This window comes from Callionymus lyra, chromosome 4 (assembly GCF_982586985.1).
Source record: "Callionymus lyra chromosome 4, fCalLyr1.hap1.1, whole genome shotgun sequence".
Lineage (NCBI taxonomy): Eukaryota > Metazoa > Chordata > Actinopteri > Syngnathiformes > Callionymidae > Callionymus > Callionymus lyra.
In genome coordinates, this window is record NC_141821.1 from 26,199,305 (window position 1) to 26,217,613 (window position 18,309).

General features: G+C 38.0%; 1 protein-coding gene across 14 annotated transcripts in view; it reads right to left on the reverse strand.

The window, feature by feature from the left end:
• The window catches only part of LOC148082299 (receptor-type tyrosine-protein phosphatase delta-like), a 346,341-nt gene that overhangs the window by 87,007 nt on the left and 241,025 nt on the right, over positions 1–18,309 (reverse strand). For all 14 annotated transcript variants that reach the window (XM_087789456.1, XM_087789451.1, XM_087789446.1 and 11 more), the window contains exon 9: positions 12,055–12,241. In XM_087789456.1, coding sequence (XP_087645582.1) covers positions 12,055–12,157 — 103 coding nt within the window. In that variant the 5' untranslated portion in view covers positions 12,158–12,241. The remainder of the gene's footprint in view (positions 1–12,054; positions 12,242–18,309) is intronic.

An 18,309-nucleotide genomic window follows, 5' to 3' on the forward strand; every position in this document is an offset into this window, starting at 1 on the left:
CAAAGTGTCTACATTTAATGTGCCTAAAGCACTGAAGTTCCGCAGCCTTTTGTGAAAGTTTAAATTAAGAAATGTGTTTAAAAATGAAAAAAATTAAATACAATGTTTAATGCAATATTGTCTTTGCAGTGTATAAATGAGTGAAAAGGAAAATTATACCTATTAAACATAAGGCTACATATACATTGCCTGGGCATTTTAGAGATAATAATAATAATGATAATAATAATAATGAAAAAAAAGTATATGGATGTTGGAACATTATGTTAATGCTGACTTGGCCTCATGCCATGTTGCAGAATTAATTAATTTAAATGTAGAAAAAAAAGAAGCTAAATTAGCATAAACTTGGTGTCCATTTTTATATATTTTGCCACAACCTTTTAAGTGAAATAAAGCTTTGTTTCACACCAGATCTGCTCCTAAGAACAGACCAACATTTCTTATTTGCTGTCGGTGCAGGAGAAATGTGATTCAGTCTGGAAGCAAACAGGAGCAAAAGGAAGGATAACAAGAGAGTAACAGATCTGTGAGAAAACTACAGGTGTAGCTTGCGCTCGTGAACGTTTCCGGCACATGATACGCATTTGTGTATTTTCTGAGGAAATAGTTTATATTCGTATGTTTTTTATCACGGCTATTACTTGAACAAACCTGAAACTTCAAATTGAACATTTAGCTAGTTTTTCCATTGCTTGTTTTTTTCTGCAGCGAAGGCCACCTAAAGCAGTGCACCAGCACTGCACCAATCCCTGAAGCCAGTCTCCACAGAGACCAGAGGGTAATGAAGCTATTATATGCTGGGAAATGGTGGAAAAGATGCAAAACCCTTGCAGAGTCAGAAGCAGTAAAATGGGAAAAAGAAAATCCAGGAAGGAGGTGATAAATGCTGTGTTCTATTATAGTTCCTTTTTTTTTTTTTTAAATAAATGGAACTATAATAACACTGGAAGTTGGGCTGTCGAGCAGGATGGCTGGAGGCTCACTCAGGATGCATTAAGATACAGTCAGTGGTTTCCCAGCCTAAGCAGAAGCTTGATGCTCCCGTTTGGCCCACGATATGTTTAGTTTTCCATAGATATACATGTTTATAAATATACATTGAAATTATTATACATAATACAGCCTCATATTTTTGGCAGAGAAATCTTTCAAATCAATTTTCCTGCTTCCCTGATGCTGCCCCTAGTAGAATTGATCACAAACACTTGATGTTTGAACATTGATGTCTAGATAAAGGCACTTTATCCTTCTTTTCCCAGAATAGAACCCGCCTTACTCCCCTTATAGCCACTTTGGTGAAAAAGTCCAACTAATGAGAACAAAGCTTCGAGCACCAGCTCCATAATTGGCTGGATCGTGGCAGCTTTGACGATGTCTGATGACCCAGTGAGAAACTTGTGTTAAACAGATTTGAGCTGTTGTGAAAGCAGACGTACATTTGACCCCAGAGAACTAAATTTACCTTCACAAACAGCAACCACACAGTGCCACAAATATTACACAATACAGCTGTGAATATAAGTGAAATTATAAACATGGCTTCACTATTGAACATCCCAGCAATTCGAGGGGTTACCATAAATATATAGAACCACGGTTACTTTCAGGTAACCTACAGCAAACGGCAATTGCAAACAATAGAGAATTTTTTCTTTTTTGGGAAGACTACCAATATTATTTGAGTCAAAGAGATTTATAAAATAACTGGATTTGTTGTACCCTATTAGGAGCTCAACCTAGTTACAGTTTTAAATCAATGTTTCTGATGCCTTTTTTCGCATTTTTTGCCAATGGAAATTGCTCTGGTTTTTGGTTCAGAACATAAATATAATAGCCATGCGCCACAGAGGGTGTCAGGTTGAAGTTTTAAAGATTACCGATCTGAGTGAAGTCACTGAAAGTCCTTTCAGCAAGAAGGTGTGAGCTTACCAGCTGGGGAGAAGACGTTCCCTCAGGGCAGCCCACAAAGACAAATGCTTTAGACCATTACCCTCCCACTAAAACCTGAGCATACCCAAGGGGCAGACAAATGTGCCACCTTAAGATTTATGCATGGAAATGCAGTCTATAATGACAACACACACACACACACACAAACACGTTTCAGTTCACAACTGCAAATCTTGGCTACAGTTGCTGTTCCAAAAGAGCTTGGACACCAAGATTCCAAAATCCAAATTCAAATTTGATAACTTTGTTAGGTAGAGCTACAATTCTTCCATCCATAAACCCGAAATGCAAACCCAAAGGTTTACTAAAAACAAGTGGATTTGATTGAATAATCTTTCATTTAATCAGTCAAATTGCCTCTTCCATGCTTTTAGTTTGACATGAATAAATAAATAAACAATGATGTTTCTACTTAAATCTATCTATTGCATATTCCATCAAGTGATGTAGTTTTGCCACTGTGAGAGGGAATATTCTATGGAAGCTACTAGGGCTGTATTTTGGCAAGAATGTGGCGATACAATGTGTATCATGAACACAGGGGTACAACTGGATTTGTGGTATTGTCTGAGTACTTGACTCTGGTGTTGCAGAATTTAAAGACCACATGACTCTTTACGAACTTGTAACTGCTACCACTTGTTTTGAAACCAAAACATGTCCAAAGATCAGCTTTCAAAGGAGCTGCAGTCGACTGTATCCTCTGATTCTCAGTCACCACCCGGACTTCAATTTTCATTTAGCTGCAGAAAACGCAATAAGTGGCTGCCATCTAGCGGCTGGAGGTTTAATTACAATAGAAAAACCAATAAAGCAGACATAAATATATTATTTAAACACACATTATTGAACTAAAAACAAGCAATGGTAACCATAGAATATGATTTGCCAGCAAATAATGATAAAAAAAATGGATACAGTGCTGTCCCACAGCGATACATTATCTTGGAAAAAAATGTTGCAATATATCGGCATATGTATATTTTCTAACACCCCTATAAGATATTGTGTACATGTACACATTTGTATATGAAGAACAGATCTAAAACAGGCCACGTGCTGCCTACGCCTTCAAAGCCAGTTTTTCAATTTTCCACAGCAGTGATTACAGGGTTAGTGACTATTAACTCTCCGTGTCATAACAACTACGTTTATGAGTAAATCTGGAGGCAGGAGATAAATCTACTTAAAGTGCAAGCGTGCACTAGAATAGATTAGTTCATCACCATCACCAATGATTTGGCTTAAGATCAAAAAGGACCACCAGCATTCATGTCCTATAACAGATATCAGTTTAAAACACATTTAGTCACTAGGTGCTATTTTAGCATCATCTTGCCGTGTGCCTGGTATATAATATTTGGGGAAACTAATTATGGGAATATTTTTTTCTTTTAATGAAGTCACAAATATTTCCTATATTTATTGTCCTATATTGCACACAAAACATAATGCAAAAATATGTAGAATAAAAGTTATTTTTCAGAACCTACAGAACTTGCTTTTCCAAAGCTTGAGAACAGTGATGAGTTATTATCTAATGTTGACTAAATTTGGGGAAAATTTCAGCTTTATATAAAAGATCAACCCTTCATAGATGATAATATATGTTTATAGCATATATGTCAACTTTATACAAGTTTTTGCAACGGCTTTACGTATGGTAAAAAAAACTACCATATATTTGTATTGTTGATTGTCAATAGATTTCCAGTTGATTTAAAATATTTGGCATTTCTGAGAGGACTTCTGAAGTACAGAATAAAAATACAATAAACAGTGACTCATACATTAAAGAGGGAATATACAAATGTACTAGTTAAATTAAATTAAATATTGTATGATAATTAGTTAATTGAATAACTAAAATGTCCGTTAAAATTTTAATAGATTCTAGAATTTGCATGTCTTCATTGCGCTATTTTTTTTGAAGTGTTATTTGTTTCTAAAACTACATACAATATATAAGCCCAATAGACACCTCTAGTCTAAAAAAGAAAAATGAGAGGGTACATTTATAATTTAACTGGAAGGAAAACTCCTCTCATTATGGTCAACTTTAAGATAAATGGTCAACTATCTTTATGCTAAAAAACTGACTATTTGCCCCAATTTAAATCCCCAATTAAGGTATTTTAATGTGAGCCTGTGCCATCTCCGCCCCGCTATTTGTCGGGATGCAGGTCTTTAAAAGTATTAACACACACTTTGAAATGAGCGAGTGGAGCCAACAATGAGATTTCCACTTGAGCAGTGTCCGGCAGAATGATGAACGAGGTGGAAGACTGGGGAAATTATAGTAATTTAAAGTCGGATCACCACCTCACTGCATCCTGTTCTGTTTTTCTCTTTTTTTTTTCCGTTGCGCATGAGCAGGTTATGACCCGAGGGTTGTACACTGCCAGTAGACTATCTCCGTCGCACTTACATTTGCTTTTATTTGTTCCCTCGGCGTTTGTCCTGTGAGCAATTGCTGGGTTTAGGCACGAGGGTCAGCCGGACTCGACACCGGCATTAACAAGTCGGGATTTAAGGTGAAGTTTACAAAACGGAAGTACCCTGACATTTATGTTGTGACAGGACTTAAAGTAAAGACGCATTCCCACAGATGGGATTGTTTTTCTATGATTCATCGCATTTAGAGGCTCGAACCGACGGATGTTTTAACAGATCCAATGTCAGGACCAGAAACATACCAAGGAGAGTGGCTTAACAAGAAGCATGCTCAGGTCATGGTGTGGCTCAGTCAGTCTTCAGACCTCAACTCCATTGAATACTTGAGGAGGGAGCGGCAGCCAAGAAACTTGAAGGATTTAAAGAGTTTCTGTAAAAGGAATGGGCACAATCTGTGCTGAGCTGTGTGCAGCTGTGTGTGAGCTGTGACTAACTACAAGAAACAACGCATCCCCAAGCTTGCCAACAACAGCTTCTCGCAGAGTACTGCCTCGTGTGTTGCTTGGGATTCAAATACTGTTTTCACCGAGGCAAGTCGAAACATGTGTTTCCTGTTCATTTTGGTCAACTTTCTGCCTATTGTTTCAACTTGTCATTGTATAGTCTAACATGGGGTTTTGTGGTCCAGAATTGACATGATAGTTTTACACACTGCACATTCTCTTGGATCTGTCCTCAGCCTTTGACACAGTTGATCACCAGATCCTGCTGAGAAGACTGAGGGATGAAGTGGGACTGTCTGGGTCTGTGTTAGAATGGTTCTCATCTTACCTTTCTGGGCGCAGTTTTAGTGTATCTGCCAATCAAATGAGGTCTGAATCGGCAGATCTGTTGTGTGGAGTCCCTCAAGGTTCTGTTCTGGGTCCTTTATTGTTTTTGCTGTACTTGATTCCCCTGGGTAAAATCATTCAGAGATTTCCAGATGTTTCTTATGACATTTTTGCTGATTACATCCAGCTCTACTGCTCTTTTGATCCAACTGAGCCCCAGAGGCTGAACAGCTTAGTCAATTGTTTGCTAGAAATCAAACAATGGCTGAGTGAAAACACTTTACAGCTAAATGTGGACAAAACTGAAACACTGGTGATTGCTCCTGATGATAAGATTCCAGGGTTGAGTCAGTACTTGGGTGACTTAGGTCAGTCTGTCAAACTGAGCCTGAGAAACCTGGGTGTTGTATTTGATAAAGACATGTCTCTAGTTCAACACTGCAGAAAACTGACCAGAAACTGTTTCCTTCAACTGAGAAAAATCTCTAAACTTAGGAAAATGTTGTCGGAACATGATCTGGAGCTTGTAATCCATACGTTTGTTTCTTCTCGTCTGGACTATTGTAACAGTTTGTTTTCATGTCTTAACAAGAAGGAACGGTCTCGCCTGCAGTTGATTCAGAACTCTGCAGCGAGAATTCTGACCCGCTCAAGTAGAAGAACTCACATCTCTCCAGTCCTTAAAACTCTTCACTGGCTTCCAGTTTCTTTCAGGATCAACTTTAAAATTCTGGTTCTTACTTTCAGAGCTATTCATGGTCAGGCTCCTCCTTACATCACTGATCTGATCCAGCCTTACACCCCAGCTCGGGCTCTGAGGTCTGTGGATCAGAATCTACTTATGGTTCCACGCACACGGCTCAGGACCAGAGGAGAGAAATCTTTTCAGGCTGTTGCTCCTAAGCTTTGGAACGATCTTTCTCTCTCTTTGCGCTTGATGGAGTCTACTGACTCCTTTAAGAAACATCTTAAGACGTTTCTATTTGTTCAGGCTTTTCCTTGAATTTCTCGAACTCCTGTGTTGTTCTCAGTATTATCTTGATCTTTAAAGTATGTACTTTTTTGAGTATTGTTTTGATTGTTTAAGCGCTTTGTGACCCTGGTCTCGAAAAGCGCTATATAAATAAATATTACTTACTTACTTACTTACATATATATAATACATTAAGCAACTACAACTTGAACCAATAGGGATATAGTTCCACTGTAATGAAAAATTGTCTGATGAAGTCAGGAGCCCCTGAGCTTCTACATGACTAGACCTAAGGTTCTGAAAGAGCCAGTTGTACTGGGTTCTGGGTATTTTCTAAATGGTGGAAAGGAAAAATTAGCAGCTGGTGGTTAAACAAGTCAGCTGCTAATGGGATCTGACTGTTGTCACTTTGATCGAGTATAGTCTTGATGGGTTGATGGAACTTTATGATGAGTCTAATAATGCATGTAATGTTTCATTGCCAATCTACAGGAAACTTAATCAGAAACATGTGTCCATTGAATGTATTTCACATATCATTTCACAGAACAGCTGATGTCACTTTAATCTTTCTGATTCTTTTTTTTACCTCTTTAGGCCATAGGGGGGCGCTGCTTGATACAAATATTTACTATTGATGATAAAGCATCAGTTGTTTAATTATACAGTGTATTAATTTGTAAAATGCCACTAGATGTCACTCTCTACTTTATAATCGTTGGCTCTGATATACTAAGTCAATGAAACCTGGCATTATTTTCACTGAGGGTGCCATCTAGTGGTCTTTAAACTGCATCATGATACAGCATCAGCTGCTTCATGAAACCTCATCAACCCATCACTAATATCAACTTGATGTATGTGTTAACTACTATACTTGTGTGATATATCATCGTCAATCACCATAGTGCCACTTTGAGTCGTATTAAAGTATGTGCATGTACGGCAACAAATACATTCTCAATTTGACTTTTCATTCATTTTTTATTTTTGTACATGTTGTTATTATCATTATTGTTGTAATGGGATGGCAAGGCCTGGTGCTGTATCATGATACAGTTTGAAAGACCACTAGATGGCACCCTCAGTGAAAATGATGCCAGGTTTCATGTAATTAGTAGATCAGAGCCATGGATTATAAAGTAGAGAGTGACATCTAGTGGCCTTTTAAAACTAAGACACTGTATCATTAAACAACCGATGCAGTATCATGAGGCCTCAATAATAGCATTGTATTACACAACTAGCTGTTTTACGTATATACGTATAATGTGACAGGCCTCTGTCAACAAACTGGATAAATTGATATATTTGTGCAATGCATGGGTCTTGGTCACAAATATCGTCGTGTCTGCTATTTTAAAAACAGCGCAGCATAATCTGAAATATACATAAATGCTCTGAGTCAGATTCAATTTGTAAGTATTCGCTTCAAAGTAAACATCGATGTATGATCATGTCGTACATTTTTTCATGACACACGTGTATGTGTGTGTGAAGTGACTTTGTTCATATTACATTAGCATACAAGTAAATTAAGCAGAGGATTTAATTTGGCCTGTTGTAAAAATGCAAATTTGAGGATGGGCCCGGAAGCTTATATGCAAATGGGAGAATATTGTACAATAATTCCTATTAGACCAGGCATGCACAAAACACACATATTACTGTCTGATATCATCAGGGGAACGGTGGATGTAATAGGTCTTAAACTTGCTTTGGGCTCCTGGTATTGGAGGTATTCATGCATGTGTGTCACATTAATTTGCTTCTGTTCAACAATGTTGTTTTTTTTATTATTATTTTTATTACAAATACCTGGAGCCATGAAGGCATGTTTGGTTGTTGGTAATTACGTTGCAATGTTTATTTTGGACATTGACATAACTGACAAAAAAACAATGGATCTGAATGATGAATTTGTAAGAAATAAACAGGCCACAAAAAATGATCTCACTGATTTAATTACAATATAGCTAATTTATCTTAAGTCAGTCAAAAAATACATGTGTGTACACCATATTTACACACTGTTTTTTCTCAAACTATGAGAAAACCTTTAAGGGCCGACTAAAGCTGTCGGACAACTTTATCAATGTGTGTGTTTTTGGAGTTGGGGAGGAAAACAAGGAACGACACAATTATAGGAGTTGCCGAAATTGAACATAAAACAGACCCCTTTGCTGTGTGGCTGCCGCCTCATTTATGAATTCATTCATCTATGTATTTTTTTTAATACTCATGGAACACTAGAGGACGAACATTTGTGAGACACGGGACTCAATCGATGAACATCTGACGCGTGGCTGTTCAAAAACAATCCCTGCTCGGTTTCCTCCATCTTTAATAACGGAGGGGAAACATGTTTAAGGTCGTGGGCAGAGAAAGGCGAGAATGGAGTCGTAAAAATCTCGATGCTCACTCAGGCTGGAGAAGCCAGTCGATTACAATCGACACAATAAAGAGGAGCGCACTGACTTGTTGGCACTTACCATGCCATCCAGCGGCAGTGGGAGGAATCAATTAAAACAATTTGAGTCCTGCAGTTCGACATGGTCCAGCACAGCACGTGATTAGCCTGTCAAGGATATAGGTTCCTGTCAGCCACCGACCCCCCCCCCCCCGACACATTTTTCTTAAACATCATTATTGATTTGCCTTTTAGTGCCAGATGAAAAAAATAATTGTGGTAATTCAGTTTTTTTCAGCTGCTCCAACCAGTTTCACTCGAGATAATTGTCTGTTTCAGTCTCACTGGGTTTTTAAATGACTTACAACCCAACACTGAACCATGCTTGAGTTGACTCACCAGGAAGTGCAAATCAAAACTATAGACTTGCCTTGAATTAGAGTTTAATTGTGGCATGATTGACAGCATGGGGAGTGAAATTGGCCCACATTTAATTTTGCAATTCATCTAGTCCAGTGGTGGGCAAGTACATTTACTCAGGGGCTACATTTCTAGTGGCTCTGTAAGGGGCCGTCAAGCTAAGAACAAAGAGTGAAAAGTATGAAATCAAGTTATAAAAGTAATTCAAATGTAAGCTAAGTACACTAATATTATTACTTTGTTGAATTTTATACAACTTATATAAAGCAATTGTGTGTCCAAGTATTATTTTGTTATTCATTAAATAAATATTTAAGCGCAAAAAATACCCAGAAAAATGACAAAAGCAGAGGACGAAAGTCCTAAACTAAGAACCCTATAGTCATATTTAGAGACTAGTAATGAATAATATAAATAAATCTAAAAGTTTGTACATGATATTTGACCTCACAAGGGCTTCATAAATATATGTGGCTACGGGGCTGCAGTTCTACCAGGTCTGATCTAGTCCATTTTCGAACTTATAATAAAGCAAATAAAAAAGATAGGGATCAAGAACTCACATTAAGCGTCACTTGCAGTTTCAACATTTGAACCTTAAATAGCAAAAAAGCAACTTTATTTACTTATAACTTCTACAAGGAGTACCGTCACTGATACCCCAGAACAACGAGACAATCTCAGTAGCATTAGACAGTGGCATAACAACGCTCTGACTCCCCACAAATCTAATCTAACATTGAGTATTAGTGAAACATTATTGTGTATTCTGTGTGGGGGACCATCCAACAAATACAAGTAATAAAATCTCGCAACTTTTTTGAGAAGCAATAAATACTCACAAAAATGACAGAGAACATAAAACTGAAACCCAATAGTCATCTCTAGAGACAAGTAAAGATCTATATTTATATTAAATTAATACTAAGGAAAAGTTTTAGTTTCTACTTGATCTTTAACGAGGGCCACATAAATACAGTAGAATGTTTGCCCAAATGTGGCTTCTTTTGGCAGTTGTATGTTCCATACATACACACACATGCACAAAGAACAGTGGTGTCATTTGTGTTACATTTATTTTGGCTGTGAAATGATGACACAGCGCAGTAGTTGCGCGGAGGGCAGGGGGCAACAGCAGCTGCTATCACGGCCCGCTGAAGGACATAAACGCACACTCTCCATTTTATGCTTCCACTTCAGATGTTTAATTGTTTTATGCAACAGCACTCTTGAATCGTCTGAAAGAAAACTCCTAAATGTGGCAATGACGATAAATGCAAATGTTTTCAAATGAACCGGCATCGTAAATTTATTTTCCAGTACATAAAAAGAGGGATAGAAAGAGAGTAAAGTGCTGCACAAGCCTGATCCCTGCTGTGAGACATATGTGACAGGAAGTGTGGGATACAATCACAAGACATTGGAACAGATTGCAGGGGAAATTCGTCAAGCCCGCTGTTAAGAATATGTGCCATCAATTCCACTTTGTGTGACGGAGTTGTATATGACCTTGTATGAATGGTCCCTTCATTACGGTATATTTAGGGCTCCCGGAGAGATTTGAGTGCAGACGAGGGCAGATAAAACTTTTGATTCATCCCTCAGCGACTTCAGGAGCCAAGATTCATGGATCTTAAGAAAAGGAGAAGGGGGAGTTGCGAGCGCTCAATGGAGTTTGAAAACTGTTGTCACACATCAACGAGCAGGTGTCTGAGGTCTAGTAACTCAATTCCAATTACTCCTCATCATTTCCAGCTCAGGCCTTAACATTTCTGCTTTCCTATTAGAGGATTTAAATATGATCAATGAGACGTGAGAACACAGACGACGTGAGTTATAATACACCGTTATATATCACCTTGATTTGTGATTGAACAGACCTGGCTTTTGTGTGACGGCACAGTTCTGCGACGCCATTTGTCTTAAGATCATTTTAGCATATGATCTCGGACTTTTATTTTAGTTGGTTTAATAAAGTTTGTATAAAACTATTTTAATACTTATGTACTTATATAAGTAATGTATTTTAATCCATAGGCATAATCACTACATATACATTTTTATTTAATTAAACATTAAACAGTCGTTTTACTATTATTTATTGTGAAACCAGGAAACAGTAACATCTTTCTATTTTCTATTTAAAATCCACAATAAATAGTGCATGTTTTTTATTTTCCCGGCGGCTCACGGCAGATAAAGTGTGAGCCACAGAGATGGTTGCCGGGCCCTGTAGGCCCCTCTGTTAAACCACTACTGCCTCATCATTTTGCTAGAGCTCTTCAGTAGTGATGAAGCTTTATGAAGCAGTGTCAATATTTTCAGGCTCCACTAGATGTCACTATTTATTCATTTTTATTTATACGTTACATATTATTTTTTTAATGTTTAATTTTATTTTATTCATATAATGCATGTTGTATTTTTATTTAGCTTATTTAATTATATGTTATAGTTGTGTTACTGTGTGTGGCGAGCAGAGTAAAGCCTCCAAACTGAATTTCATTGTATAGCACTTTAGTTGCACTTTATGGATAAATATATTCTGAATAAATACATTTTTAAACAAACGTAACATAAAACAGTTAAACGTTCTAAAAATCTTGTAAAGATTTATATTTACCAGTTAAACTTAAATCAGTCATTCTACCTTTTTCTTCCAACTTCCACTTTTTTGCATTTTTGCTTCCGTTTCTCTGCATCTCCAGGGATACCGAATAATAGAGCGTAATTTATACAAAATGTAAGTGTTTGATTGTACAAGTTAATAAGCGTTGGAGCACAAATACACGCCCACACACGGACCAACGAGGTAGTAGCGCACGTACCGATGACCAGGTACAGTACGTACTTATGTCAGGATGTAAGCAGTGGAGAAAAGACTGGAGTCTGGTTATTTCATTCATCTCTCAGAGGTTACTTTAAAAGGTAATTCATATTTTAGAATGTCATAAATGTACCTTTATAAATGGTTTACACATGTGTGGGAGCTTGGGAAGGGAACATATTTGCAAGCGTTGACACAACAGAGGACACAATAGCGACACCCACAAGAAAGCCAGCAGTCCACTTACTTTGAGCGTCAGTGAGGTGGAGCAGCAGAACCAGGACCAGCAGCAGCCACAGCAGAAGCGAGGTTCTGGCTCTGCGCATGGTGGGACAGCTTGGCACCAGCATGCCTTTGGCAGCCTGCGTGATGCTGGCTCACAGAAGCCTGTGAGTCAGTTTGGTCTGCTTTCTCAACTGCACGATGTTCACAGCCTATGCAAAAAGAGTGAGGGATGGCGGAGGGGAGGGGAGGGGGGAGAAAGAGAAAGTGAATGAAACAAAGCTGTTAGCCGGGGAAGGTTTTATCTATCTTCACATATTTCAGACGTACCCGCACACAGCCCTGTCGGCGGCTGACATGGGATAGGAAGCCGCGGACGTGCTCACGGGATACGTTCTGACAGTTCTCTAAATGGAATAGTCACTTCTGACAATGCGTGTGCGCATGAAAGGAGGGTGCACAGGAGAAAGCGTGCAGATGAAAGGGTGAACTAATAAGATTTTGTCTTCACAGCTCTGGTTGCGAGCAGCAATTAAATACGCTGCATAATGAGAGGACATTTTAAGTCCTTCTCAGATCACTGCTGATATCTGTTTCACATGAAGAAGCAGGCTGGTGCACACAGGAGGAGAGCACGGGCGCACAACTTTTTGAAAGAAACACACACAACAAGAGTCAGTTGCTCAGAGTAAAATAACATAAATGATCAGGTGAAAAAATGTATTAATTAATGATGATACATAACTAATTTGTCTTATATTGTGATTATTTATTATAACTCATGATGAATCCTAAAAAATAATTTTGGGGAAATAGCAAGGTTAAATCATATATTGAAAAAATATTGAATCACCATTTGTTTCCCCTATTTTTGTCACGTCAGGTTTTCCCATCATCTCAGGGCTCTTTTTCTTCGTCTCTTCTTATGTTTTGGATTGAAGGCCCGTCACAACAGTCATAGTAGATAATGTAGCCGCTTAAAAAATGTGACTTTCTACCCCAGTGTGAGTCTTCATGAGCACATGTGAATGATTACAAGACTTGCTGCTACAATTAAGATTATCCAACAAAAAGGTCAGGCTACAAGAAAAAATATTCATTTTCTAGCTGTAAAACATCGTCATCTAAGAACTATTTTATCATCACATTTTGAATTTAAATTACACAAGACGAGGAATTACCTAATCTAAAGGAAACAGCAGATCATTGTCTTCTTAATGAACTGTAAAACCTGTATTTCCAACAGAAAAAGCAGAAAAATAGCTAATGCAGCTAATGTTTCATCTCACCCTGTAAAACAGGTTTTTCTATATATTACTATCTATCTACTATAACAATAGTAAAGCACAGTAATTTATTGAGCTCATGAAAGTCAGTTTTTTACATCATGTATTTATCAAAACAAAGAAAAATTTAAACATTTGATAATGTCTTTCCCGAGGTCTCAAGTTAACATTTTTCAACAGGTATATCATGGTTAAGCAGTGCACAATATCTAAAAAACAAAAAGGTGGTCAATGTGTGCATTTTACTTTACCACATACTAATCCAGTACACAAGATGTCATAAATATTATTATTATAGATACAACAGCCTCGCTCCCTTCTTCGCCTTTCGTTTCACCAAATGACATTTTATCATGTTGTTATTTCAAACTTAGATTAGACTAAAAGGCCAACAGCACGCCAAGCTATTATTTCTCAAGTCAAAAATAGGTTTTATTGGTCTTTTTTATTCACAGCTTTCATCAGCTTCCAGAAAAGGGGGCGAAAAAAAAAGAAGAAAGGATACAACAAGCTTTCTCCGAGCTCAATCAGTGGGTCCAATGATGACAAAGTACCTCATTTCCCTGTAACCAATCATCCCCTTTCCTCGCTCCTGGCTCTCCCTCCTTTTATTTCTGTGGGCTGTAAATGGCAGCAGAGACGAGCAGATAGCGCACCTGTCACAGTCGATTTGTGTTGGGGAGATAGACACCGCTACCTGTCTCCTGCGAGCGCCGCAGGACCAGCGGCAAGCGTGAGAGCGGGGGACGCGAGGCGAGGGGAATCAATTTGAGGCCATCTCATCCCCCGCTCTCACTCGCATTCATATCTACGAGCATACTAGATATAATTTTCACATCAGTGAAGTTTGTACTGACTTTGAATCTGATTAGAATCAACTGGACACAGGGGGTCGGGAGATAAGCCTGCAGCCTAATCAATACAACACCGCAGCTTTTTATGTACCATCATTGTCTTCCACGTCCGTCCCACAAATCCAAGTGACCTCTGAGTATATTAATGAAGTGTACATTAGCATAATGACATTATGGAAGGCACTACATTATTCACGGCGCTATAGCGCGTCAATACTTCAAGCCAGGAGCTGCAGCTTGATTTTTTTTGTTTTTTTTAAATGGCAGAAGCACATTTGTTACTGGTGATGGGTGGTAGGAACCTCCACAAATGCTATAGATATGCCTCTTAGTCAAAAGCAAACAACTCTAAGCGACTCTTAGCTTTATCTGCACACATAGTTGATCAAATCTGATCAAATAAAAACACAAACATGACTAAGCTTTTTGTCACCATCCATTATTGTATAAGTGTGACATCTTTGAAAGAAGGAGAGATATGGTGTTACGAATAAGCTATTGTTGTTATTATTATTAGTGATTTTAAATTATCTTCAAGGACTGTGATCGATTAATCAATGTCCATTTTATATTTTGGGGGTTTTAATGTGTTGATTTAATTTTTATCTGTTTCAGTTTTTGAAGTTGCTTTTTGTGATATATTGTTTTATTCATCTTTTCTTCTTACTCTCGGGTTGTTGGGGCGAAAGCATTGTTCGGTCACACCTGGATCTGGACAATGACTGGAATCAGAATCAGAAATTTTTATTGCCAGTGTTGTAAACACATCACAGGAATGTTTTGTGGTAACAGAAGAAGAAATTAAATAATACTAATAAAGTAAAATGATAATTCTAAAATAAAATTAATAAAATATATGAGAAACTACTATAATTTATCGTATTTAAATCATATAACACATTTTTTCATGTTTTAACACGTGTTTATGTTATTATGATTATTAAGTTAGTTGTAGAACATTTTATTTTACTCTAGGCAACTAAAAACAGCCTTACTTATCTTATACAACGTCCAGCTTTGCTTTTATTTGTAACTCATTTGAGTTCAACTGAAGGCAAGTTTAGCTTGTAGAAATTCCATAGATTAAATAGTTTTAGATATTTTAATGGACATTGACATGGATGCCAAATGCATGTTAAATCTTAAGATAATGTCGTAAAAGGTAAATTACTATATCTATTGAAGCCTTAAAGTATGTTGTCACAAATAAATTATTTCTAAATAAAATTGATCATTTGTAACCTTATATTTTACTATAAAGTAGCTTATAGGTTCACTCAACCATCGTCCATGTGTTTGCATGTGGCCTTGTATGATCCGAATGCGTATCTCTGATACCTTCACTGACAATGCCGCCTTTGCACATGTCATTTCTTACCCAGCGGTTTTCTCTCCACGCCTTTGCTTTCATATGCGCTGCCACTGATGCTTGTCATCGAACATTTATTACAATCCAAAGAAAAACAATCTCTTCTTTCTTTTTAAGCCCCTGGTGGTGTTATTGTGTTCCCATTCAACTAAGCTCCATTCAAAGGATTTTGCTGCTGATAGCAATCATGCATTATTAAACAAAGCCTGACAACATGCACAATGTTAATTAGAAAAGGGTGAGGTGAAGGGGATTGAGAAAGAATGGGAGCTATCGGCTTCGTCCCCTCTACTCCGCCGTGATCTTTATCAGAGAAGTGAACGAGACGAGGAAGGGGTGCTCATATCCTCAATGATGCCGGTTCATACTTTCATTTATTAAGAGTGAAACACAACAGGAAAATGTGTCGCACGTATCCTGTGTCCAGATAACCACTACCGCAATATGAGCTCAGCCGTTTTTGTAGAACATCAACGGTATGTTCTACAACTTGTTTCACAAAATTCGGGAAGCTGAGTCAAGATTTTTTTTTGGGCTCTCACCATATAATCGGGACTCTTTGTGTGAAATGGGCTTTTTGCTCTTTTCCTCGAGACCTCCCGTCTGTTTCTTTTATGATTTAAGACCGTGACACTTTCAAGGGAATGCGATCGTACGAAATCACCAGCAACAACAACAAACACTTTAAGTCTTGTTTCACAAATCGAATTATGTGTCGTTTTAAATCAGGGAGTCCTGAAAAACAAACCAGCTACGTGAGGATTGGAGCCTAAACCAGTTTCTTCTGGCATGAGGCGAGGGACACCCACTCAAACAACCATTGATGCACAACTACAAACCTGCAGGACTTTTCAATCAATCAATACGTAGGGCTGGGTATCCAACTAAAGTAATTTTCTGGCACCGACTGAAATGCTTTGATAGTATTGAAAAATAAGTTTTTTAGTGCCAATGCATGATCAAAACTTGTTAAATTGGTGATTTTTTTCTAAAGAAAAACTGACAAAGAAGGTGAACATCACACACATGTGTTACCTGTCAGCAAGTGTTCTTTTGTACTGGAAGTTATTTTTTATTATTTATTTTAAGAAAACAGCTTGGAGTGGAAATTTATCGATGTTAAAAAATTAAACTCATTATTTGTACTATGGGTACTTTCTGTTAGAATAAAATGGACAGTGATGTTCACTTTTTCCACTTTTTGAAAACTAGCTGCTGAAACTTAAGGTGATAGTTCACCCAAATTTCAAACTTTTTCTACTCACCTGCATGTCGCCTAAGTGTTGGGACTATTTTCTAATTAATCCGTTCCTTTTTAGAGCTACAGACAAAAATGTAAGTCAATTTTAACGTAGCGACTGGAGCTCAGTCGTCTTCGTCTTCAGAAGAAACTGCGTGAACTATCACTTTAACATTTCATAGCGCAAAAGCCGACCACCAACAACAACAGTCTGGACTCTATTGTTCAGCTTGTGTGCTCAGTAAATCCATGTGGGTAGACTAATGGAGACTAGAACAGCACATTAGCTGGTGGGTGTTCACTTTTGTATGGAAAGAAGACGTAAATGAACTTAAAATGGGAAAGTGGAAAACAAGGGTCAAGGAGAGGGTTCTTCAGTTAGACAAATGCAAACTTGTTCGGGAGCATAAAGCAAGGCCACAGCCTCATGAAAAATCAAGTCCACCAAACCGACCTTACACAAAGACTTCGCTGGAGTAATAGCCTCACCGACATTCCTTCCTGTAGTGCCTTCATATTTCCTGTTTTTGTCTGCAGTGGACACACTTCACTCTTCTGCCGCGTTTTCATCACCACAGTAATCTTTCTCTCCCGTCTCATTCCTCCAGCCATGTTTGCCAGCAGCTGCTGGCTTCAGATGGATTGTCCCAACAGTGCAAGACACTGACCTACAGTCCCAGCTGACTGATTGTTCCAGCACCCAGTTGTGCTGTATATAGCAAACACACACTGACATACAAGGTTACCCAGCTACTGGCCGTGCTTTGGGGACAAAGGGGGAGTTTAGAAGAGGAAAAACAACAACAGGGCAATACATTTCGCTCATGTCGGGATGTTTGGATCACTGGCACTTGGTTTTGACAGAATACATTCAAGTGTGGGATGAAAAATCGAGGCGTGCGGTGGTGTTGTGGTTAGCGTGTCCGCCTCAGTGCAAAAGGTGGTAAGTTCGCATTCAGCTTGAGGCACCCTGCGTCCTTTCTGTTTGAATATCCTACCACTGCTAGTGTGGATTAACTCTGGTTTCCTCCCATGAACATAGAGGTTGACTAAGTACTGTACATTGTCCATGGGTGCGAGTTTGTGCGTGAATGGTTGTGTCTTTGAGTTCCCCCGTGACGGTCTGTTCAGCAGCGATGAGGACCCATGATACTGCATCAGTATTCGTAGCCACACTAAAAAAAAATTTAATCCGTGTAACATGACAAGAAACATTAAATATTATCTAGCTCCGATGGTGGGAACAATTTATCTTACCAACTGACGTTCTATTTATATATTTAGAAAGATAAAACGTGTTAATGATTCATGTCTTCACTATAGGATGAGGGTTCACTCGTTACTAGTATATGTTTTATAACTTGGCCAAATATATATATTTTTATTCTGGAATAAGAATAATATTAGGAAAAGGGGATGTTTTTGGCAAAAATGTTTTCGTGTGATGGTCATTGTGACCAATTTTTAAATGCTACAATGTTAAAATAAATCGAATATTTTGAGCTTCTGCGATCACATATTTTTGAAAGAT